Source organism: Sabethes cyaneus, chromosome 1, assembly GCF_943734655.1.
Source record: "Sabethes cyaneus chromosome 1, idSabCyanKW18_F2, whole genome shotgun sequence".
Classification (NCBI taxonomy): domain Eukaryota; kingdom Metazoa; phylum Arthropoda; class Insecta; order Diptera; family Culicidae; genus Sabethes; species Sabethes cyaneus.
This window is the reverse complement of record NC_071353.1, coordinates 30,539,367-30,566,157: the sequence shown is the minus strand read 5'-3', so window position 1 is coordinate 30,566,157 and position 26,791 is coordinate 30,539,367. Positions and strand designations below refer to the sequence as shown.

General features: G+C 43.2%; 1 protein-coding gene across 1 annotated transcript in view; it reads left to right on the top strand.

The window, feature by feature from the left end:
• The window catches only part of LOC128742760 (ABC transporter G family member 20), a 37,472-nt gene that overhangs the window by 6,460 nt on the left and 4,221 nt on the right, over positions 1 to 26,791 (top strand). The window contains exons 2-5 of the mRNA XM_053839214.1: positions 12,025 to 12,160; positions 19,466 to 19,762; positions 19,824 to 20,043; positions 20,129 to 20,511. Of these exons, the coding sequence (XP_053695189.1) occupies positions 12,051 to 12,160; positions 19,466 to 19,762; positions 19,824 to 20,043; positions 20,129 to 20,511 (1,010 nt within the window). The 5' untranslated portion in view covers positions 12,025 to 12,050. The remainder of the gene's footprint in view (positions 1 to 12,024; positions 12,161 to 19,465; positions 19,763 to 19,823; positions 20,044 to 20,128; positions 20,512 to 26,791) is intronic.

Genomic DNA, 26,791 nt, shown 5'->3' with positions numbered 1-26,791 from the left:
TAATAAACATGACTGCTATACTTTAAAAATATTGAGCTCAATGCGAGTATATGAATCTCCAGCACAAACAACACGTTACATCGACACTTCGTTGACGTTTTCTTTGTTTATACTAGAATGGTAATCTTGCAAAAAACTTGGTGCCCTGAAGTAATTCAAACAATTCTTATTCAAGCGTAACTTGTCTTCTTCAAGACTGCAATAAGTATAGCTAAACTTATCGCCCTCTTGGAAAAATTTTCTTTGTCTTGTGCAAGAAATGTTAGTCTAATAAGCGCTTTCTAGTTGATTTAGATAAAACCATTGAAAAAATGGCGAACAGGGCTGTTTTGATTACTTTTGAAATTGTAACCAATTGCATATAGGTATTTATAAATATGGTTTTTTACAATTCCGTAAGTGTTAAATAAATGTTTGGGCATGTAAAAGGCTTTTTGCCGCAATTTGTTAAAAATTTGGTAGTTATCAACTTCTTCATGAAATTATAGATTTTTTTTTATTTATTATTATGTTTGCTAGCATAACCGGCGCGTTAAAATTTTCTAACTTTCATGTCACAAAACATCGACAAACTGAGCGTGGCACGAAAAAAATCCCATTTATGGGCAACCTAGCAGCTGCTTTTATTACCATTTTCATTATTGATATCCATTTTGGAAAAGCAATTTCTGTGAATGCTTTTTTCTCTTATAGCTCTTACAAGCAAACATCACTATCGGTCACAGGCTTAGAGCTTAACCATATACACCATAGTGTAGTCCTGTCGATCCAGAACATCACTGCACTGCTCGTATAGGTGTAGCCTATGGAACTTTTTTGAGAAAACTTAACTTGAAATTTGTATGGGAAAATGACTCAATGGAGGCGCATGGTACATGAATATCCTACATACACCCTCAAGTAACAGAACAAAAAGAAAATTATATTGATTGAAAAAGGATGATTTTATTATACAACAAGCGTTTCTAAAACCACTTTTTTGTCCACCTGGAAGTGTTATTAAACTTGTCTTTTACTAATAATTTGTCAATTGCGTTACAAGTTATTCGTTTACGATGCAGGATGGAATTTTCTATCTATTTAAGTAGATACTGTGGCATAATTGGGGCAAACTTCTCTGTTGGCAAACTTTCAACAATGTTTACGATACGTTTGCTGCTAGATAACCGAATAAAGCTTTCTTCTTCATTTTTTCTTTGTTTCGTATCATGTTGCATAAAACAGCAAGAAACAAAGTTCGTTTGTGTTTCATTAATTATTTGTCAAGATAAGCCCATTGCTATGAACGGTTTTCGGTGTTCCCACGAATAGTTCTACGAGTTAGGTAAAAGTCGAACCCAGCTGACACTTGGCTGAAAACTCGTTGTAGCCCGACGATGACCCCATTTGCTGTATAATTTTTCTTTCGTAACGGTACTTAGAGGATTAGATTAGATAGACATTCTGCTACGAAGAGATCGTGGTTAAGCTCGTAGATTAATATGGTTGAAAAGCCATGGGCAATCGGCCCTCGCCATCAGGATATCAGCTACAAGGATTGTTCGGCACAGATTTCTCCTGATTACTAGGGTGTCCAGTCCAATTAGCATCAGGCAAACTTCGTATCGCCGAGCTATATTCCAGCGTCCAATGGACAAGCGCGGAGTACGAATTCTCAAGCAATGCATATTGTTGAAGCCAGTGTTGGGCACCGCTAATTCGCTAATTCGCTAACCGACCAATCGAGAAACGCTAGTTATACTTTATAATTTATACTCAGACTAGCCGAATTGTTACTGGGCCATGATTCCAAATAAAATGCCGCTGTTTATTTTAAAATTAATAAACTGTAAAGCATTTTATCCATTATAATAGGTTTTGATCTTAGGTAAATTAAGAAAAGCCATGTAATAAATGTAAATTACAAATAATTTGTACAGCGATAGATTACAATGCAAGTTATTGCGATATGTTCAAAAATAAACAGTAACTGTTAATTTGCATTTTGCGATTAGTGATTAGCGAAATTTCCACGATTATCGAGCAAATTCTATCGGTTAGCGAATTAGCGAATTAGCGAATTAGCGGTGCCCAACACTGGTTGAAGCTTTTCGCAATTCTCATGATTAGGCCAAGACTGCGGGATGCTTTAGCAACGATGTAGCTGATGTGCTGCTTGTAAGTGAGCTGTGAGTCAAGGAGAACTCCCAAGTCCTTGAGACAGGACTCTCTTTTAATCAGTTCGCCGCCTGGACCCTAGATGATAGTTGAAAAGGTAGTAAATGAAAGGAGATTCGTCGTGGTTGAGGAAAAAGAATCTTGTACGATTTTTTTGCTTTTCGAGACGTCGTCATTGTGAGCTACATTATTGCTTCAATGATGTGCTCGAACATCGGGATAGAATGGTGTTGTAAAATGTGAGCTTCCTTGTTTACATTGTGGCAATAAACTCCGAATTATTACAAATACAACTAATGCTTCAGAGTCAGAGATTATTTAAATTGATATTGTGCCTGCCAGCCAAATCTGGATTATTTGCCCTAACACCAAATGCTGTTGTTGCTCTGTATCTTTCTTACGACAGTGACTTCAGTATGTCGCAATTTGGTCAAGTTCTGTGCAGTCTCACTTTCAAACTGCGGAGTCCCGTTTAACGGAAAGTGCGGTATAAAATAACATGGAAAGTGTAGCGTAACGAGGAGAAAAGTTTAATAACACTTCCAGGTAGACAAAAAGTGATTTTAGAAACGCTTGTTGCATAATAAAATCATCCTTTTTCAATCAATATAATTTTCTTTTTGTTCTGTTACTTGAGGGTGTATGTAGGATATTCATGTACCATGCGCCTCCATTGAGTCATTTTCCCATACAAATTTCAAGTTAAGTTTTCTTAAAAAAGTTCCATAGGCTACACCTATACGAGCAGTGCAGTGATGTTCTGGATCGACAGGACTACACTATGGTGTATATGGTTAAGCTCTAAGTCTGTGACCCATAGTGATGTTTCCTTGTTAGTCACTTTAAAAAATTCAAGGCTGTGAAAAGTGTATGTTGTCTTGCAAGTGTTCTTGCACAGAAGACAACCTGTTGGGGCCGAACGGCACCACTGCCAAGCGATCATATGCAACTGACATATTCGTTCGGTCACACTTTGCGACAGGCCAAATTACACCTATTGACAGCTATCTGTCACGCTAGCTTCCGCACTAGAATTACCTCTTTCTTTTTCTATACAACCTTTGCCTCATACAGACGTGTTGTAGTAAATATTATAATTAAAATTAGCTCTATAGAAGGCATTCCAGTATCAACCAATATCCGTAGAAGACTAAATGTAAGTTAATACCTTACTTTACATACTCTGATTATTCCTGAAATACCCAAATATTGTAAAACACTACTAATATTACAATTTCTCCATTAATAAAACTAGCTTTGAGCTCGCGTTATACATATAAATTCGCGTGCTGAAAAGAGGTCCGAAAACGTCCCAACAATAAACTCAAAGATTTATCTGGAGGACACGCTGATCGGAATCGATACAGGATGCCGGAAACTAGCCAATTTGACTGCCAGCTGTGCGAGTTGGCTAACAGCATCGACGATATGGTGCAATGTGACGAATGTCACAAGTGGTATCACTACGGCTGCGCTGGATTCGACGACGGGAAAGTGGATGAAGATTGGAAGTGCCCTACGTGTGTCTCACGATCCACTGCTGAGAAAGACGGCACGAATCAATCCAATCCCCGAGCTACGGAATTACCGGGTGTAGCAGCGAGTGGTAACGACTCAATCACACCGCGTGCTCAACTTAACCTCAAACTGCTTGAGGAACAAAAGACGCACTTGATGAAGGAAATCGAGCTGGAGCATAAAAACCAGCTTCAACGAAAATTGCTGCTGTTGGAAAAGGAAACATGGAACGCGCGTTTCGATATCTTGAATGCTACCGGAGGAGAAATAGACAGTGCCGGGTGTCTCAACGACTGGTCTAAGCGGCTGAACCAGATCGTGGCCAGCCCCGTTCAGCAATCTTCTGCTTCGTCCGGTGCAATAGCGGTCCCTGTTACCAGTTCTGCAAGGAGCAATGAGCAACTGATTCCTGTCGCGGGAGCACAGTCCGCTCCGGCGAGGCATGCCTTGCCGTCATCAACAGTTGTGCTGCCAATAGTGGAGGAAAGTGCGCCTACATCGCAACCAATTGCAAACACACGCTTTCTCAATCATCGAATGGAGCAGCCATCGTTAAGCGCCTACGCAGTTGGTCACGGTTCGAGCTTCATGCACGAGTTTCTTCCTGGAGGAGAGGCATACCGCCTGGGTTCGTCGACGCCGACTACCGCGACCCGTGTTGTACCAGCATATTGTACCAGCTCCACGCAGTGCCTACCACCTTCTATCAGTTCGGTGGGTCAACCTGGTAGTAATCAGTTACAGAATATGAATCATTACCAGCAATACCAGGTAACAAATAGCGTAGGAAACCTCACACCAGCAGTACAGGTCACTTGTACACCATATGCAAGTAACAGCGTAGGGTTTAGACCACAAGTAAATGTTAATACACACACTACACATGCACACTCTTTTCTTCCTACGAGCTACTATCAAACTCCTCAAGTGCCTCTTAACATTCACACGACGCCTGTGGTTAACAGTGACGATATTTCGCCTACGCCACGCCAGTTAGCAGCAAGGCAGGTCATGCCTAAAGAGCTTCCATCGTTTAGCGGCCATCCGGAGGAATGGCCAATGTTTTTTAGTGCATTTAATACATCCACTGAAGCATGTGGATACAGTTTCGTAGAGAATCTCGGTCGTCTCCAACGGTGCCTGAGAGGTTCGGCGCTGGAAGCAGTGCGTAGCCGGCTTTTACTACCCGCTTCAGTGCCGAACGTGATGCAAACGCTGCAGTTGTTGTATGGTCGTCCGGAGCAAATTATTTATGCTCTGCTCCAGAAGGTGAGAGATGTAGCGCCGCCCAAGGCAGAAAATTTGTGTACGATTGTGACCTTCGGGATGGCAGTGCAGAACTTCTGCGACCACCTAGAAGCCGCAGGACAGCACGCACACCTGTCCAACCCAGTGCTATTGCAGGAATTAATAGATAAATTGCCTGCCAGTTTAAAGTTGGATTGGGTGGCATTTAAGCGACAGTTTATGGCAGCCGATCTGCGCGTGTTCAGTAAATTTATGTCACAGTTAGTGTCGGCTGCGGCAGAAGTAACGTTAACACTCGATCCAAAAGTAGTGAGGTCGAAAGGGGAAGAAAACCCTAAGAGATTTGTTAATGCTCATATTGCAGTGGTCAATCAATCAGTCGTAGAGACGCCGCGTACTGAGTCCGTTGGAACTGTTTCACCAGTCGCATGCTTTGTTTGCGGGGAAACGGAGCATAGGGTGAAAGAGTGTAATATTTTCAAAAACATGCATAGCGATGATCGCTGGAAAGCCGTTCATAGATTTTACCTGTGTCGCATTTGCCTCGGTAAACATGGTAGGAAGCCGTGTCGGTCATCGGTACGCTGTGGGGAGAATGGATGTGAATTGCGCCATCATCCACTTCTACACGGAGCTTCAGCAAACCAATCAACCATAGCCAAGCCTCTGCTCCGGGATGGAGAAAATCGTCAGCGAACAGTGCAATCGGAAGGTGTGAATGCTCATCACACTCCGTGCTCTACCCTGCTTCGCATGGTACCGGTGAAACTCTATAACGGGGAGCGAAGCATCGAGACAGTTGCTCTCTTAGATGAAGCTTCAGCTGTTACGCTTTTGGAAAAAGATATTGCTGATGCAGTGCAGCTTCAAGGAACTAGACAGCGCCTCTGTCTGGGCTGGACAGGCAACATCACCAGAGAGGAAAACAATTCCCGGCTAGTGAAAGTTCAGGTTTCGAGCATCGATGGGGGTACACGATACACGTTGGAAGATGTTCGCACGATTGATTCGCTTGCGCTGCCAGCCCAATCGATGCGTTACGAAGAGTATGCCCTTCGTTATAGCCACTTGAGAAAGCTGCCAGTGCGTGATTTTGAATACAAAACTCCTGGAATTCTTATCGGTGCCAAAAACGCCAATCTCACCACCACCCAACGGACACGGGAGGGTCGTGTGGGAGAGCCAGTAGCAGCCAAAACCCGCCTGGGGTGGGCCATTTACGGGCCCGTTTCGAAGGGCTCAAGCTTCTATAGCTGCAATCTGCATATGTGCGCGTCAGTAGAAGGTTGTCCTGAGTCCACCAGTGACAAACGTGCACAAGCCGTACTAGAGAAGACCACGAAGGGGATATCTGCGGCTGATCCACGCAGTGTTTGGAACTTACCAGCAAACAATGAACGCAACCCGAACAAACCGACTAAAATCCGTACCGTTTGGGAGGCAGCTGCGACGGTGGACAGCATGCTGCTGAAGGGACCGGATTTAGTCCAACCATTACTAGACGTGTTGTGCGGATTCCGTGAAAGACAGATCGCCGTTGTCGGAGATATCATGAAAATATTCCTTAAAATTTGGACTAACCGAGAGGATCGTTATAGGCAGTCGCTTCTCCGGCCTGGCGAACCGGATCCTCACGTGAAGAAATTTATCATTGACGTGGCCATCTTTGGGGCTACGTGCTCGCCCTGCCCGGCGCAGCTTGTGAAGGATCGGAATATAGCCGAGTATGCCGAACAGTACTCACGAGCAGGAGCCATTCAACATCGCCAATATGGCGACGAAGATTTGCAGAGCTTCGACAATGAAGACGAGGCCCATGAGGTCATCGAGGAGGGCAAAAATGTGCACAGTCAAAGAGGGTTTACCATTCTAATCTGGCTATCTAAATCGACGGCGGGCTTAGAGCATATCAGCGAAGTTAATACCAGTCCATCAAAAACCAGCACCCAAATAAAACGTGTCTTGGGGATGCAGTGGCTGACCAAAGAAGATGTTTTGCTATTCTCTAGTGATCTCAATTGGGAGGCAGTTCCTCCTACAAAAAGAGGCTTCCTGGTCAACCAGCTTTGGTGTCGATGGATCCGTGAAAATCTGCCGACAATCTCAATGCGCACCAAATGGTTCGAAGAGGCGAGGGGTCCAAATGTAGGAGATCCTTTTGTCATCGTGACCAAATCTGTTCGTAATGGATGGCGGCGGGGACAAATCATATCTGTCATGAAAGCGCGCAATCATTGCGTTACACAGGTTCTAGTGAAGACTTCAGGCGGAGTGCAACGTCGACCAGTAACGATGTTTGCGGTTCTGGGTATCGGGACGTCTAAGGAAGAGCAAGAAGAGAGTAATGCAGTACTGCCAGAAGATCTTAACTTGCATTACGGGTCGGGGGATGTTGGGGCCGAACGGCACCACTGCCAAGCGATCATATGCAACTGACATATTCGTTCGGTCACACTTTGCGACAGGCCAAATTACACCTATTGACAGCTATCTGTCACGCTAGCTTCCGCACTAGAATTACCTCTTTCTTTTTCTATACAACCTTTGCCTCATACAGACGTGTTGTAGTAAATATTATAATTAAAATTAGCTCTATAGAAGGCATTCCAGTATCAACCAATATCCGTAGAAGACTAAATGTAAGTTAATACCTTACTTTACATACTCTGATTATTCCTGAAATACCCAAATATTGTAAAACACTACTAATATTACAATTTCTCCATTAATAAAACTAGCTTTGAGCTCGCGTTATACATATAAATTCGCGTGCTGAAAAGAGGTCCGAAAACGTCCCAACACAACCATAAAATCATCAACACTTGTGGTGGTTTTCTTTTAGTTTTAAGCGACTTTAAAAAATCACTAGAAATAGATATCGATAAGAATTACAAGTTTTAAAAGGGCCTTGGGAAATATTCTTGAGAACCTTCTTTAGTGTGGGCCTCTCAAGTTTTATAAGGGTTTTATGGCTGTTTTATGCCAGTTTTGTAGAATTAAAAGTTTTATGATCGGCTTTAAGGAGCAAATGCTGGAAACCTCTTCAAATGCATCTTAAAATTTAATTTGTTACTTGGGAAGTCAAGCCTGGTTCCACCTCGGAACGAAGAAGTTGAACATTGAACCGGGTGTCTTACACCCGGTATAGCCGATCCGGCAGTTACAACATCGTCTCTTTTGGAGAAAGGCGAGAGCGTCGATCGGAAGCCGGGTTCCGGTCGCCCGACTGTATTGCGTATCCGTGAAGTGCAGCAGAATAGCAGGAAAAGTGACAGCAATGCTTCCGTTCCATACCTTGGACCAAGAGGTCGGAACAACCGGCCAAAACGGTGAAGAAATACCTAACCAAAATGGACATTTTTATGCGAAAGCGTCAGTCGAGGCCCTGTGTCTAAGCGGCAGGCAAGTACTCACAAGGAGCGGTTGAAGATGCTGGTGAACTACAACTTTCCGGCAAAGCACGACATCGTGGTCACAAAGAATGGCGAAATCTACTTGACGCTTGATGGCAACGACGGGTAGGGGAGCAGGTACTTTAAGCTTCCCACCAAGGGGCTGAGTGATGACGTCAAATATATCTCGCACACCAGGTTCCCGAAGAAGGTCCTACTGCGGCTGAGAGTCAGCGAGAAGGGAATATCCCAGCTGCTGTTCTTCCTTTCGGGGCTTTTGATCTTGCTCAGTGAACGGAGAGATATCCAGTAGGAAGTGCTTGCCGGAAGTTGTTGGAAGGTCATTAAGGAGTATCACGTGAAAGAGAATGTGGTTTTTTGGCCGAACCTAGTTTGACCCATGTTGCCAAAAGATCACTGAAGGAGATGTACCAGCTGTAGATAAACATTGTATCGAAGACCGCCAATGTTCTCAATGTCCCCCTCCTGCGACCGATAGAAAATTTTGGGGCGAATCTCAATGGGAGGATCTATTTCAATTGTCCAGCATTCTTGCAGCATGCCCTACCCAAGCAACCAAAAGTTCGAATATTACTTGACACGCGAACTCGAAATTTCATAATTAGTTCAGATTCAGTTCCGTGGAACTTTCATGCTGATTAGTAGTGTATATCAAGTATACGTGGAACTTAATGCTTTAAGAAGTGCTGCGAGTACTTCATAGATACTTCAAAGCTATTAGGATGCTACATGAAGTTCTGAAGTAACTTTAGTTGCTAACAAGTTCTGCGTGCTGCTTTTTTGTTTATATTTCTGGTGATCAAACCAGCAGAACCTGAAACTATTGGAGATTAATTATTTTTATTTCACTTAAATAAATTTAATCCTCGCACATTTCTAATTACAAATATAAATTAGAATGTAATGCTCTTCATTATTGTGTTGTGTTGTGTAGCATATGCTGTCGGTATCTCACTACTATAGTTAATTGCCTGGTTCCAAACTTTATGTTCTATAATTAACTCGCGCTGCATAAAGCTGCTGCAAGTTCTGAAACGAACTTTTACTTAACAACTCATTGGCAAAATTCGCATCGCTTGTATACGACAAAGGTGACGCAGTGGATCGGTATAGGTTTACAACGCGGAACACCCGGGTTCAAACCCAACAGCAGGCAAATGCAACGAATATAGAAGTTAGGTAGAAGTATAAAAATAGAACATAGAAGTGCTGCTAAATTTGTTTTTTCTTAGTTTTTGACAGTTTATTTCGAAGCTGCTTAGCATTCTATACAGTGAACCCAAGACAGATTGAAAGTTCGGTTAATTACTTAAAAGTGACGCTGCTTAGCAAGTTATAGATTGATATACATAAAGCTGTTTAACCCTTGTTAGACACCGTTATTCGAACTCTTGGTTACTTGGGTACTCACCGTATCTCTACAGCTTTAACCACTTTTTGAAAACTAAGTTCGCCGTAGAGCTGCGCAAGTTCATACTCCGAAGATTGTTCTTAGTTTAGTCGGTCATGGCAATTAGCATTAGGGAAACCTTCAGAGACACCGTCCAACGTATGACAGTGAATCGCTTTTTATTGATCTTTGTACTGGACGCTGACTCGGAATCTTCGTCATCATCATAGTTCATTGTCGGATTCTATTTGAAATTGACTTCACAGTAATCGGCATTCAAGATTTACACTGGGTGAGTTTCGATGCATATTTTAAACAAATGTCATGACAGGTGTTAATATTCAGAATGTTCCTCTTGAATTATTTTGAGAATACAAATTCGCCAACGGCCAACAAACTTTTGGCCTTGAACTATCATCGTCGAAGAATTGGGTATTTTTCAAAATTATCATACACATTGAGCTGACATGTTCAGGAGAGTTTAACGAAATTTTATTCACGTGCATGGACTTATGAACGAAAACAATATTTAAAAAATTTCTTAAATGGAACTTTAATAAACTTCACAAAAAAAACCGTCTTATAAACACATTCACGGCAGCGTTTTTTTCATGTACAACATTTCATAAAATTCTGCAATTTTTTTACCAGACTCGTACGATAATTTTAAAAAATACGCAATAGACAGATGATTTAAATATTTTTCATAACGGGTTTCGGGCATAAGGAGTGTGCTTTCACATAACTATACGGCTCACACTCACACATTTATACATACAAACTCTGTGTAAAATCAGTCTAATGTTCGAGCGGGTTTTCTTCACCATTGTTGCAAACCATATGTTGAATTCCTTCGACTCATACTTTACGATGATATCATACACGAACGACCTTGGGTACCCCCCCGAAAAACTGATATTTTGTATCGCCGAGTGACCGGCCCGATGACTTGTGATAATCGCGGCGGCGTTCCAGTTATACTCCGCAATTAGTTTCAACATTGCGATTGCTTGGAGGTCAAAAGGTTTACCAATGCTTATCGTACTTATGTTATGTTATTTGAACGTTAATAATGACATCTGTCAGTGAGATGGAGCGATCGAATGTGTGGCATTTCATTCAGTTTCATATTTCAATATATGTTCTATAAATAATGTTATAACTTTATATAAATAATCATTGAAAATATACAGTATTTTCTAGTAGATTGCCCTGTTAATCACATCCCGGTGTTGATATTTTTATAGCTTAAACATTAAACACTAATAATTTTCTGTTTATTGGTTATACATATTAAAAAACTAAAATATTCGTTCCACTTTACACTGTGAATAAACTAACAAGTCATTAAAAGAATCATGGTTGTATTTTCACTAGTGACTCAAATTAGTTCACCGCTCAGTCTCCCATCGGAGACTTCGAAGGTGAATGAGCGTAAACAAACCGAGAGACTTCAATGCCCCGAATGAGGGATGCATCATGTCGGTCCTGACCGGCTCGCAAAGGAGGTGGCGTGCGACCGTGTCGGCGACGCGGCGGCGGCAGGCATGATGATATGCTGACGATGACGGCAACAGCGACGATGAAGAAAAATGAACGAAATCGTCATGCACGCGGGCATACCGTCGCTGATCGCGCTCGCTGGCTGGTGAACGAAAAAGTCAGCACATGGCTGGCTGTCGGTTTGTCGCTGTCGGTATTCGCATTTACTTCAGCTGATTCAGAAACAAGGTCAACAACACCACCGTTTTCTTCTATTCAAATCTACGCCGCCGGTTCGATTTGCAATAATATATTATGTCAGAAATTTCACGGCATGGAATGTTCGAGTCGAAATGAGTGTCTAAAAAGTCAAGCTGCTTCGCTCATTAAATAGTGGCTGCAAAAAGAGCTAATTTTTTCCGATTTTTTTCTATTTGTGTCGTGTGCACAAAGTTAGTGGCCAGAATGTGCTGCTCGAGCCACAACTGCAGGTACCTGATAATAGCCAGCAAAGTTTAATAGGTAGTCATTTTGTTTTTATTAAGGTAAACAAAGTTTCGGAGGAGTGTTCCCAAAAATTAAAACCAAGTTGAACTACATTAACAATGTGGTGCTTAATCACAGCAGTACGCATCACTATCCTTGAATTTGAACTACCCTATCAGCTAGTTAATAAATCCGCATATCTTCTTTGATTACACCAACATTATCTATAGAGCTCATACATACGTCATAGAGCTGAACGTAGAAAAAAAACTCAAACACGTGTAAGACTTTAAAAACTGATTCGAAAAACTGATTTGTTTTCTTTTGCAGCATATCTCGAAAAAGAAACATTCATTATGACCGCTGTCGAAGTTCATTCGGGATATAAGTTCTATGGAAAGGCGAAGGATCCCAACAAAAAAATTGTGCTAAATCACCTGGATATGAGCGTTACCAGAGGGTCCATGTAAGTAGTTAACTCACTGTAAATACTTGCCTTGCTTTATACCTTAAATGAAATGTCCAGAATCAACTCTACATCAGCTTTAATGTGTTGTAACTGTGTTCAAAGCGTTTCCGTTACTTGATCCACATATATAACATGTCGATCCACTTTGATCGACAATGAATGGAGCCACTCGCCTCCAATTTCCCAGTCGTCTCGGAAGTCGCAAATCCCCTTCGACCTGGTCGAGCCACCTGCACGTTAAGCTCCCCTGTTCCGGGTGTCGGTGGGGTCGTTGAAGAGAAATGTTTCCGCCGCACTATCACTCGGCATTCTTACGACATGTCCGGCCCACCGTAGCCTACGCAGTTTCGCCAGACGCTCGAGAAATCTTTCCAAGCAATGCCTGTACCTTGGGATTCATACGCCTCCGCCACTATCCGCTTTCAGTTTGTACTCCGCCAAATATTGTGTGCAGTATCTTCCGCTCAAACACGGCAAGGGCGCGTATGTCCCCTATGAGCAGCATCACAGCCTCAAGTCAATAAAGAACTACTGGTCTAATCAGGGTTTTGTACATCGTCAGCTTCGTACGGCGACGTATGCTTCTTGATCGTAGCGTATTGCGAAGGGGAAAGTAGACCCGATTTCCCGCTTGAGTACGCTGCTGAATCCCTTCCCTAGTTTTATTGTCCGCGGTCTCCAGCGATCTCAAATCACGAACTCATCTACCACTTCTAGTTCGTCGCCGTCAACGGTTACTATCAATGGAAGGTACGCGTTTGTTTCCTTTGATGTATGTTATCTCAATCCTCCTGGACCCCTCCCTCCTTAGATTGCCTCCGTCGTCGCAAAGTTTCTGGCCATGATATCAAAGTCATCTGAAAAGCCTAGGAATAGGCTCAGCTTGGGGAAAATCGTACTTCTGGTTTCGATGCCCGTTCGTCGAACCACCCCCTCAAGAACCACCTTGTCACAACTCACACCGCGTCTCAAAGGGACTTGAGAGTGTCCCCGAGTTGCGCACGAAACACATCACTCGATCCAATGTAGCTTTTATCAGTCGCATCAGTTTATCAGGAAAACCATGTTTGTGCATTATCTTCCATAGCTAGTCTCGATCGATTGTATCGTATGCTGCTTTGAAATCAATAAAGATGTGAAGTGGTGGCACTCCTGACATGTCTACACAATCTGTCGGATGGTAAAAATTTAGTCCGCAGCTGCGCGAGCCCCCATGAAACCCGCCTGGTAATTCCCTACGAAACCCCGTGGCGACGTCTACCAGCATTATGCTGCGACAGTTGCAGCAGTCGAGCCGATCACCCTTTTTGCAGATTGGACAAACCACCATTCCTCCGGTAGGTAGCTTCTCCTTCTCCCAAATCTTGGAAATAACCCAATCCAGAGCCGTTGGCAGAGTTTATCGGCCATGTTTATAAACCTCTGACGGTAGGCGGTCCTTGTTTGTTTGTTTAGGAGGCTTGTCGACCTAAGACAAAGCCTGTTGAACAAGGTTTCTCCAATTAACTCGGTTGTGGGCTATCGCTTTCCAATTCCTTGGATACCGAGAACCGAGTACGTTCCGCCAGATTTCGCTCCACCTGATCTAACCACCTTGCACGCTGCGCTCCTGGTCGTCTTGTTCCTACCGGATTTGACGCATCTTTGCAGGGTAGTTGTCCGTCATTCTTCAACATGCCCTGCCCTTCATATCTAACCAGCTTTGGCCACCTTTTGGATACTGGGTTAGCCATAGAGGTGTGTAAGTTCATGGTTCATTCTCCGCCTCCATACTCGGTTCTCTTATACGCCGCCGAAGATCGTTCTGAGCACCCGTCGTTCGAAAACTCCGAGCACTCGCAGGTCCTCCACGAGCATTGTCCATGTTTCATTCCCATAAAGAACAACCGGTCTAATACGCGTCTTGTACAGGGAGCGCTTTGGGTGCGCAGGAGGCACTTAGTCTGCTCGACCGCAATTGCTTGTGAAGCCCATAGTAAGCACGATTCCGCTGATACTACGCCGCCGACTCCTACGGCAAATTTAAGGGATTTTTGCAAAACAACGGAGTATTTCGACGTTTCTGCGTATCGCTGACCTTTGTAAATCGATTCCTGTTTTGTGTGTGTCGAAATAGGTACGTAAAATACTACGGCTTAAGTGAAAAATGCAAAATGGTGAAGATTGTAAACTATGGGTAAGACGGGCCATTTTTCACGGGGTAAAAGGGTCATGCTTTGTAGCGCTAATAATGTTTCAAGGATTTCCTATATGATGTTCGTTTTTGTTTGCGTAGATGCCTCGAAAGTATATTAGAAAAACATCGTGGATACAGTAGACGGCGGATCAGATGAATCAGGCCAAATTATTCAGTGATAAAGGTATGTCCATCAGGTCAGGACAGGAGGTCAGGAGGTCAGGAAATCTGTCGCAAAGGAGAGAAGGTATGGAAGATCCGTGGCGGAAAGGCCCAGTTTTACCAGAGTGGTGGCGCTACCAACGAACTGGGAACGGGCTTTGTAGTGCTGGGCGGAATGCAGGATCGCGTGATTGATTGGAAGGCGATCAATGAGAGAATGTGTGTATTGAGGATAAAGGGCCGTTTCTTCAATTATAGCATCATTAACGTGCACTGCCCGCACAAAGGTAGAACCGACGATGAGAAAGAAGCGTTCTACGCGAGGCTGGAGGCAACGTACGACAGCTGCTCGTCACGGGACATCAAGATCGTCATCGGGGATATGAACGCCCAGGTCGGTAGGGAAGAAATGTATAGACCGGTGGTAGGACCCCATAGCCTGCACACCGACACAAACGATAACGGCCAACGATGTATAAGCTTCGCAGCTTCCCGAGGCCTGGTGATCCGAAGCACCTTTTTCCCGCCCAAGGATATCCACAAAGCCACCTGGAGATCACCTGACCAACGTACAATGAACCAAATTGACCACGTTCTCATAGAGGGCCGGTTCTTCTCTAACATCACGAACGTACGCTCCCGTCGGGGTGCGGATATTGATTCTGACCATTACCTAGTAGCAGTACATGCGCGCTCAAAGCTGTCCACCGTATACCGGACACGTCAAAGCCGCCCTCCTCGGCTGAACATCAGGCAGCTAGATAACCCACAAACTGCCGAGAACTACGCGCGAGTACTGAATGAGGCACTGCCTTCTTCCGAGGAGTTAGGTGCTTCAAACCTCGAAGACGGTTGGGGCAGAATACGCTCGGCCATCGGAGAGGCCGCTACCGGCACTAGGTATTGAGCCTCGGAGTACACAAAATGATTGGGTTGATGGGGAATGCCAACAAGCGGTGGAGGAGAAAAAAAATGCTTGGAAAAATTATCTAAGTATTGCCACTAGAGAGAACCTGGCCAAGTACCGACGAGCTAGGAACCAGTTGACCACGATCCTGAGGAGAAAAAAGCGCCAAAAGGAGGACAGAGATCGTGAAGAATTAGAGCAACTATTCCGAGCTAATGATACGCGCAAGTTTTATGAGAAGGTGAACCCAACTCGGAAGGGCTACACACCGAAACCTGACATGTGTAGGGACGAGGGAGGGAATCTAATTACAAACGAGCGCGAGGTGGTCGACAGGACAGTTCTTCGATGAACACCTCAATGGCGAAGTCGCAGAAGGAGGCGGAACGGAAATTAACCTAGGAGCGCCCATGGAAGATAGTGATGTCCTAGCGCCTGATCTCCAAGAAGTCAAACGAGAAATCAGGCTGCTGAAGACCAATAAAGCCGCTGGGAAGGACCGCCTACCGGCAGAGCTTTATAAACATGGCGGAGAAACGCTAGCAAAGGCTCTACACTGGGTTATTTCGAAGATTTGGGAGGAGGAAAAGCTACCGGAGGAATGGATGGAAGGAGTGGCTTGTCCCATCTACAAAAAGGGTGATCGGCTAGACTGCTGCAACTATCGTGGTATTACGCTGGTAAATGCCGCCTACAAGGTACTCTCCCATATCCTGTTACGCCGGCTGTCACCGATAGCACAAGGTTTCGCAGGGAATTATCAGGCGGGTTTCATGGGGGCTCGCGCAACTACGGACCAAATTTTTACTATCCGACAGATCTTGCAGAAATGTCGGGAGTACAACGTGCCCACGCATCACATCTTTATTGATTTCAAAGCAGCATACGATACAGTCGATCGAGACAAGCTATGGCAGATAATGCACGAATACGGTTTTCCGGACAAACTGACGCGACTGATCAGAGCTACATTGGATCGAGTGATGTGTTTCGTACGCATCTCTGGGACACTCTCGAGTCCCTTCGAGACGCGACGAGGATTGAGACAAGGTGACGGTCTATCCTGCGTGCTGTTCAACATCGCTCTTGAGGGGGTGATCCGACGAGCGGGCATCGAAACGAGAGGCACGATTTTTACCAAGAGTAGCCAACTTCTAGGCTTTGCAGATGACTTCGATATCATTGCCAGGAACTTTGCGACGGCGGAGGCAATCTACGCCAGACTGAAAGCGGAGTCTAGGAGAATTGGGCTAAAAATAAATGCGTCGAAGACCAAATACATGAAAGGAAGAGGCTCAAAGGAAACAAATGCGCGCCTCCCACGGACGGTAACCGTTGACGGCGACGAACTAGAAGTGGTAGAGGAGTTCGTGTATTTGGGATCGCTGGTGACCGCGGACAATTACACTAGTAAGGAGATCCAGCGGCGCATCCAAGCGGGAAATCGGGCCTACTTTGCCCTTCGTAGAACGCTACGATCAGGAAGCATACGCCGCCGCACGAAGCTAACAATGTACAAAACCATTATTAGACCGGTAGTTCTATATGGACTTGAAGCCGTGACGCTGCTTACGGAGGACATACGCGCCCTTGCCGTGTTTGAGCGGAAAGTGCTGCGGACGATATTTGGCGGAGTACAAACTGAAAGCGGAGAGTGGCGAAGGCGTTTGAATCACGAGCTGCAGGCACTGCTTGGGGAGACTCCCATCGTACATCTAGCGAAAGTTAGCAAGCTACGGTGGGCCGGACACGTCGTAAGGATGCCGGACGACAGTGCGGCGAAAATAGTCCTCTTCAACAACCCCACCGGCACCAGGAACAGGGGGGCCCAACGTGCACGATGGCTCGACCAGGTCGAAAGCGATTTGCGACTTCTGAGACGACTAGGAAATTGGCGACGAGTGGCCCAAGACCGAGTTGAATGGAGACGAGTGCTTGAAACAGCACGAGCCACCCCGGCTCTATGCTGCTGAAGAAGAAGATATCAGGTCAGGACAGCATTTACCACATTCGGAATTCCCAAGACAACTCTTCGTCGGCAGATTAAAGTACGTAACGATACGCCAACAATGAGACTCGCACTAGTTACAAGCTAATTTTATGCAATTTTTTGGAAAATCTTTAAAAAATTGTTTTGTTGAGTAAATACTATTGAAGTTAGTTTTGAAACTCTGAAAACGCATACGTCTAACTCCGTCATGGTCCGTCTTACCCCGCCTGAAAAATGACGCATGATTTTAGACGGTTCAAAAGTTGAAAAAAATCGTGGGAAAATACACAAAATAAATAATTGTATAATTTTTAATGGAAGGTAAATAAATGCTTATTCATGTGTGACACAAGAAAACGCGAACTTTCAAACACATTTTATGCTAGCAATTTAATTGCTTAGGGGGGCCGTCTTACCCCGTCTTTCCCTACAACCGATGTGTCGTGACCGAATGACGATGCGCAGCAAAAGGCATAGCAGCCAAAACCATATCGTTCGCTGGCGGATGAGTCGATGGATTCTTCGGTTTGTTGGCGTCTCGCTTGGTGAATTTGGATGTCTTCGTTGCCTTATCCGGGGAAGCTGCAACAGCTAGGGCGTAAATTAAATCTAATCATAAAGGAACTTAACCTATAGCACATCTTCTACATATTTCTGTCATCCGTGCTAGGGAAGCATTGACGTGGGAAAAAATGAAAATAATGAAATGATGAATAATCGTCTAATATTTTCTCAATTATTAAACGTCTGTTAGGGAAACATGTAATCTACTGTGTTGTAATGGATTTCTTTTAAATTTCCAATCAGTTGATACCAATATCTCTAGAATCTATTGACGGATGACTGAGTTATAAGCGTGCAAACTATAACCACTTTTCGTTACATGTTCCCTTTTCGTTTTTCTAAAGTGCTCCTCCATATAGATAGAATAGAAATCAATTTTTTTTGACGTAGTCCTACGTCCAAAAAATAAAATTAAATTACATTTGAATTACATTGGTTACGATTCAAGATATCAAATTAATTTTTCATAAACTGACTCACAATGCCTCTAATCCACTTGACCCAATTGAACATAAAACAAATTCGTCGATGATATAATCGCGCCAAATAATTATTTTACAAACATTTTTTACGCGGGGTAATATCCACGCACAGCAAATCGTGACAAAACCACGAAATAAGAAAATTACGTGTCAATAGACCACGTCACACATTAAAATCACAGAAAAATGTTTTAGTTCGAAAGATATTTTTAATAACAACATTTATTCTTCGATTTGCCTAAAAAGACTCGCGTTTATCAGCTAGGTCGCGTGAAAAGTTTCGTAAAAACTATACCAATTAAAACTGCTCCACCTTAGACCGGCAAAAGCCGCTATCGCTTCCGGCAGTAAATGGTCTCATAACAACCAGTAGTAAAAAAAGAAGCCAGAAACGAAATATGCAATCCACCCACACCGCTAACCATAACGTGATTGGATAACAGATTTCGTTCGAACGAACGATCAAGTTCAGTTCACCTCTTTCAACACAAAGTGAAAGCTAAAGCAGCCTTGACATTGAAACAAAATTCAACACATCTTGTCTACTGCTTCATTCGAGACGAGGATTGCAGGTAACCGTAACCTGAGAGCGGTGTTTTTCATAGTTACAGCCCGTTTCGTCGTAGACAGCAAGGTCAAAGACCACCGTGGCTGGGAGGAAGAAGACCAGTTTATCGGCGGTTTTCGGAAACTGATTCCCTCTGTCGTCATGATTTGTTTCATTTGGACCGCAGTCTTAAAATATGACTTTTTAGGAGTGGAGCTTCGTAAATTTGAGTTTTTAGCGTAATGTTTAGTTTTCGCAATGGTGGGGACGCCCAAACTGACTTGTTTTTATTTTTAGTTAACAACGATTAATTCGCTTATCATATTCGGGCATTTTATCGTCTGTTTTTCTACTCGTACATTTCTGCTGTTCAGAAAAAACATATCTGGGTTCTAAGTAAAAATCATAAATATGGCACAGATAGGCGCCATTTGTTATTAATAACTTTTTTTTCTAATGCAACACTGCTTTCAGATACGGATTACTCGGAGCGTCTGGCTGTGGCAAAACTACCCTTCTGTCGTGTATTGTGGGTCGTAAATTTTTAAACGATGGTGAGATCAGCGTCCTCGGTGGAACACCGGGTACACCCGGTTCAGGAGTTCCGGGACCAAGAATCGGATATATGCCACAGGACATAGCACTGGTGGAGGAGTTTTCCGTCAAGGAAACAATTTACTACTTCGGCCGCATCTATGGAATGTCTACAGAGAAGATTCGGGAGCGCTACAAGTTGCTTAAAGAGCTCCTGGAGCTACCACCAGATGAACGGTAATAAAGTAATTTGTATTTCATAAAAAATATTATTGATTTCTTTGAAAATCAATTACAGCCACGTCGGAAATTGTAGCGGTGGCCAGCAGAGGCGGGTATCGTTTGCTGCTGCCATGGTCCATGAACCAGAACTACTGATTTTAGATGAACCGACGGTGGGACTTGACCCTTTGCTTCGGGAACGGATATGGCAGTATTTGGTCGACTCAACAAGTACAAGCAAATTGGCTGTGATTATTACTACGCACTACATCGAGGAAGCAAGACAAGCTTCTTGTGTAAGAATGCAGCAGGATTATCCAATGCTCTGTTTCGTTGCGAGGATACACAGTAGGTAATTGCTCTAATAATAATACTTTTCAGATTGGTTTAATGCGAAACGGTATTCTGCTGGCGGAAGACTCGCCAACCAACATTTTGGAGCGATTCAACTGTACGAACCTGGAAGACGCATTCCTCACGCTTTGCCAAAAACATGGTCCTTCGGAAGAGGCCGACGCAACCACACATCAGTCACACACGATACGTAGCATAAAAGCCATCGACACAATCGAGGATATCGGTTCCGATATCAAGAAATCGCTCCCGCCATTATCAGCTAGCAGCGAGAAGAAGGAAATCAATAGAAATTTCTACGAGGAAAGTGGGCTAGCGCGAACCATCAAGGAGCTCATGAGCTTTACCACCAAACGAAGAATGAACGCACTGCTCTCAAAAAATTACCTTCAAATGATCCGGCAGCCCGCGTAAGTATGTCTCAACCAACAACAATTAGTACCGCCAGTAGCCAGACAATTAAAAAAACCAGCACCATTTACTCGACCAATGAACCGAAACCATCAGAAACCGACCACCATCCGCATCGAGTGCACCTCGACCATCATCATGGTTCAGTAACATAACCCTTAATGTTTTATTAATTCACCAAAATATTTGCAGCAAGATTCGGTGCACCGAGAGGGGAAAAACATAGTGAACTGCTTTTGTGAAATGTTTGTAATATATGTCAAACAATCGAAATCGTGACAGATGACAGAGACGGGGTCTCGAGAGAGAGAATTGCACTTTGTATTTTAAATCAAACTTAGCTTCGCTTCAAAAATTCGTCAGCAGGGTGCAGTGTCATGAATTTGCAGGTGCTTTAATACTTGCAAGTTTGTTTCAAGCTGGTCGAGCAACTTTGCGCGTTGGGTTCATCTATTTCTAGTACCGGTGACTTTCCATTCGCCCTTAACAGGAATCGAACCCCATATCACTACTACCAGAGCTACCCGACTGACAATATTAAGCACAAAGCCATGGGGGCAACTTTATATAGAAAAAATATGTAAGCATTATTACAGCTCTTAACCAGCCTCTTATTGAATACTCAATCAGTCGGTAGATTTTTTGTACATCCAAATAACGACGTCATAGGAAAATTCTTACTGCTGACGCTGTAAAACTCCGTACGTCAGTTCTATAGAAGCTGTCATTTGTGATAGCACCCTTAAGGTTTCTATTTGTCTGCGTTCTAACGCGTAATCAAAGTCTTTCACATCAGTCTTCCTTTGTCACTTGGCATCAAACCAGCTGTTACACTGTCTACAACTCGTCGTACCTACCACCTCCTACACAGTTCATTCGTATCTTCTGGCGATTCTTTCTCTGCGTTCGATATTTCAATATATTCAATAATCGCTTGATTATCTAACGAAATACGAGATGTAGAGTAGACGTTGGGTTCCAGAAAAGACCTCACGTCGAGAAATTCTGGAAGTTTAACGGCTCAGGAGTGTTTCCGAGTATTGGAAATGGAGAAAATAAGTGCCACGGCTAAGTTTATCAGCCTCAGGCCGTTCTTATCGGTAGATGGCAGGTAGATTCTTGGCCACCGAACCTCCTGAGTCACTGCGAATTTCTACTCAGTCGCCTTCTTCATACCAGAGGCTGTAGCAAACGGCTCGAATATATACAAATACTAAGAAAGAAACAGGAAATCTTGATAAATAGACATCCAAGGTTTACTTGTTAATCCACACTCGCTAGTTCAGAGATCTCCACTGCCATCCGCGTATCGCCCGAAGAAGTTCTCGCCAACAGCCTGAATGTCATTGACTAAGCTGCGTCGCCATGAACCTCTGGGTCTGCCTCTTCTTCGTAGTGCTGGCGGTTTCAAATCAAGTGTATCCCTGCCAATCTCGTTCGCTCCTCTTCTGAAAGTGTCTCCGATCTACTTCCATATACGTTCCTACGTTTCTGTTGCTATCGGCCATGATATCAACGATGGAGTTCCTCATTGGATTTCAGGTTGCCAGGTTGATACATCGCAGGCATCGACTAATAAATACATGCATTTTTGTGTTGGATCCTATGAGGCGCACAATGTTTCGCAGGCGTACATCAATACTAATTTAACGTTTGAGTTAAAAGTTCGGCTTTTGGTCTGTAGAGAAATCTGATTTGATCGTCAGATATTTCGCAAACCTGCAAAGGTACCCCAAGCCTACCAAATTCATGTGGCTAGTATTAGTCGTGATACAACCATTCGGCATCATCTGCCTACCAAGATATTGAAAGATATACTCTACCTGATTAACCGGTTGTCTCACTACTTTGAATGTATTAGCAGTGTTCTCTACCACAAACTTGAACTTTGCTATGCAGACTGGGAGCTTGGCATCTCCTGTAACGTGGCTACTCTCGGGTCGGCTTACGGGCTATTTTGAGGTTGAGGTTCACTGTGCGCCGGGTAAACCCATGTTGACGGGGACAATCGCGCTAAGCTAACCGTCAATATTGGATTGGAGTTGGGTGAGCATTTTCAGAGCGTTTCAAAAAAGAGAGTCCCGGAACTCATTGATCTGCTCCAATATAATACGGAGCGTTGTGACCCAATAAACTTTTTTGTTTAAGAGTAGCTTGTTCAACTATTGTATAGCTAAAACCAAAGGAACTAGCGCTTGATAAGTGTAAGCGGCCTGGGACGCGATGCGACTTTTCTTGCTGTAGTTATACGCGCAGCCCTTTTTCGCCCGATGGAGGACTGTGCATGTAGCGACATGTGAGTGAAGTCACGACGCGTCGTAGTCACTTTTACTCTGGACGGGTCCTAATACAGAACAACCTGATGCCACGTCAGTTTCCGCATTCAGCTGGGTTCTCCATCTATTTCGGTTCATGGCAGCAAGTCTCCAGTTCCGCGGGCACCCAGTGCTCGCCATATCTCGCTCCACCTGATCTTGCCACTTTGCTCGCTGTGCCCCTCTTCGTCTTGTTCCCACCTGATTCGAAGCGAAAACCATTTTTGCAGGATAGTTGTCCGGCATTCTAGCAACATGTTCTGTCCAACGTATCTGTCCAGCTTTAACCACTTTCTGAATACTTGGATCGCCGTAGAGATGCGCAACCTCATGGTTCATTCTTCGCCTCCATACACCGTTCTCTTACACTGCGCCAAAGATGGTTCCTAGCACCCGCCGTTCGAAAACTCCGAGTGCTCGTAGGTCCTCTTCTAGCAGTGTCCACGTTTCGTGCCCGTAGAGGACAACCGGTCTAATTAGCGTTCTGTACAGTGTGCACTTTGTACGGGGGCTCAGACTGTTCGACCGCAAGTGTTGTCCGTGTGGAGTCCGTAGTAGACCCGACTTCCGCTGATAATACGCCTTTTAATCTCACGGCTGGTATTGTTGTCCTCTGTTGCCAGTGAGCCAAGGTATCCGAACTCGTCGCCTACCTCGAACTCATCCCCGTCGATTACCACGGTACTGCCCAAGCGGGCCCTGTCGCGCTCGGTCCCGCCTTATCTTCAATCCAATCTTCTCTGCTTCGTGTTTTAGTCTGGTGTATTGATCTTCCACCGCCACCTTCCAGAATGTTCTGCCGACAGCATCCACGTCGTCAGCAAAGCAATTAAATTGATTGGATTTATTGAATATCGTGCCCCTCGTCTTATAAAACCTTCAATCGCAATGTTGAATGGCAAGAAAGACCATCTCCTTGTCGAAGTCCCCTGCGAGATTCGAATGGGTCCGACAATCCACCCGAGATTCTCACACAGCAATGGATCCCATCCATCGTAGCCATGATAAGTCTAGTAAGCTTATCCGGAAAGCCGTTTTCATTCAAAATTTTCCATAGCTCTTGACGGTTCACGCTGTCATATGCGGCTTTGAAATCGATGGGGACTCGGAATTCGCGGCACTTCTGGAGGATCTGCCACAGGGTGAAGATTTGGTCCGCTGTAGACCGACCCTCCATGAAGCCGGCCTGGTAACTTCCCACAAATCTTGTAGACTTTGTAGACGGCATTTAGGATAGTCAGCACTCATCAGCAATATGAAAACCATTTTTTCATTGACGCTCATTACCCCATCTTCTTTAGCTTCGTTCGTATCTCCTTCAGTAACGCGACACGATTTAGTGTAAATAGTTTAACCCTCTAACGGGCAACATCGTAAAAACGATGCGATCAAGCTAATGACTGTTTTATCATGAAAGTACGCTCAAAAGAACCTTAAGTTCTGATTTTCATGCAAAAATAATTATCTGGAGGAGCGCCAGGTTAGAAAAAGTCCAATTTCTCTTTTTCGTTTTTCATGTCTAACGCTCTACCCAGATATTTTTTCAATTCAAATACATTACAAAATTTTTATAAAGCGTGAAATTTACTCATAGAAAAATTTTAAGGTCAATCATTTTGATCTAGATGTGCTTTTCCATCAAAAGTAAAAAACGAAATATTCACGCATTAATTATTTTCGAATTTTTTTGGAATTTTTGTTTTTGAAAAATGATAACTTTTGAATGCATAGTCAGAATGTTTTGATATTAATATCAAAATATCAAGAAATCTGTTCTGAACACATTTTGCATATTGTTAATTTAAAACAAATTTCGTATGCGGCTCTGGAGCTCCAAAAGCGAAGGCCGTCTACAGACGGCCTTACCCGTTAGAGGGTTAAGATTGGCAGCAGGTGCCAGTTTTCAACTATTTCAAGGAAATGTGATGCTCGCGCCTTAAATGTTGTTTGTATATTTATGAAATTTCCGATGTTAGACTTCTCATTAAAGTTTTCCGGAAAAATAGTTTACGCAGCAACCCAGTCTCAGTTCTGAATGTAAACAAGAAAACGTTGGCAAGCAAGTTTATGGATTAAAGTCTGTGCCATTTAGAATTTGGCCGCACACAATTTCCAATTTTTCCATGAGGAAATAAAGTACAAAATTTGAAGAAATATATTTTAAGTCATTGCTACTGTACTGTCATCTTTCGCTACCACTCCCAACAAGCACTTTTATCTAACAATAGCTTATTCAGCTATCCCAAAGAACATTTTTGTTGTATAACAGCTTATCAAGCGCTTGTTACTCGGTAATTAGCTATATAACAGTTGAATAAGTTACTATCCAACAAAAATGTTTGTTGGGATTGTACTGCTAATTCCCGTGGAACAAGCACTTGATAAGCTACCTATACAACAACAAAAATGTTACTTGGGCTTTTCCATACCAGATGGTATTTTGATTGTTTTGTCACACTTCTTCAATTTACGCTTAACAATTGCCCAATATGTTTCGATGGCACGAAAATCTGGACAATGCGGTGAAATCATCCTTTTTTCAATATAATTAATATTATTCTGCTTATACCATTCTACAACATCCCGTCTGTACTGGTAGCTCGCTTAATCGGGCCATAACTTCACGGGACCTTTGTGTGAATGCAAAATTATCTTCTGAAGGCACTTCTCCTTGTAAAGTTGTCCATAGTTGCTCCAGTGTTGAAAACCTTTATTTTCCTTCCACAACTACAGGCGCCTTGCCAAAACATCAACTGATCAAACCCTTCTCGCATAGAGATTCGTCAAATTGCACACGATATTAACAGTCGATTTTGGAAATTTGACAGCCTGCCGATGATTCATCCTGAACACGTTGAGTTTTCAACGTGAGTGTGCAGAAAGTTTTCATGTCTTTCGCGTTTCATCATCGATAACTTTTCAACGCGTGGCTCGATCCTGATGAAATTTTTGCCACACAAAGTAAGCAATCCTTCCAGATTAAAACACTGTCATTAGCTTCATGGCACGATAACTAGGGGCACTGCAACTAGAAAGAAGTGGCCAAAACTTAACTGGAAAAGATTTTAGTCACAATATTTTCTAACGAAAATCAAAAATTCTTTAATCAAAAGCTGAGATGCGAAAACACAATCGACTTGCTGAGTTGTCAAAAAAGATTGGTAGGGTTCATTTCTAATTCCCATCCTAGTATGTAAAGCCATACTAATTTTCATCATTTGTTGGAGGGCTTTAATGAATACTCCAAAAGTTCTTGTGCTGATTTGACTAAAACACACTTACCTTCCGATCTGTGAACTTTGAAATCACTGAAAAGCGATTATTAAAGCACATTTTGAAATTACGCAACTGACTTTATTTCTTAAATTCGTCGTACCGTTTTAAAATTCGTCCATCAAAATTTTTCATCGTCCGAACTAAAAATTAATTATTCTACAAAATTTCTGCAGGTCAGGCAAGTTTTCCAGGCTGTAAAATACGAAAATGCCTCGCGAGAGTTATTTTCATTATATGAATGACGGAAATTAAGGGGGCATAGTACTTTTTCAATTTAAAAAAATCGAAATTTTTTTTATTGATTATTTCGAAAGATTAACATTTTGACCATATGTGTTTCAAGTCATTTCGATGAATTCCAAAAATTGACAAAGTTACAGCTATTTGTACCGCGCATGTCTGGAGCGATTACACAGCGAATAAAAACTTCAACGCCGTTTTTCTCGAAACCAGGTTTTGAAAGTCGGTACCATAAATATCTCAAGAACGGCTGAAGCAATTCTCATGATTCTTTTTTTGTTTCAAAGCTAATAAAATTATCTAGTGTTTGACCCATCCTTTTTTCGATATTACAATTTTTGTATTTTTTAGAAATGTTTAAAGTCAATTTTTTCGGCTAAAAACCTTACTTTTATGTTTGAATGTCCGCCATTTTGTTATGTGTTCGAATTTTAAAAAAAGGATGGGT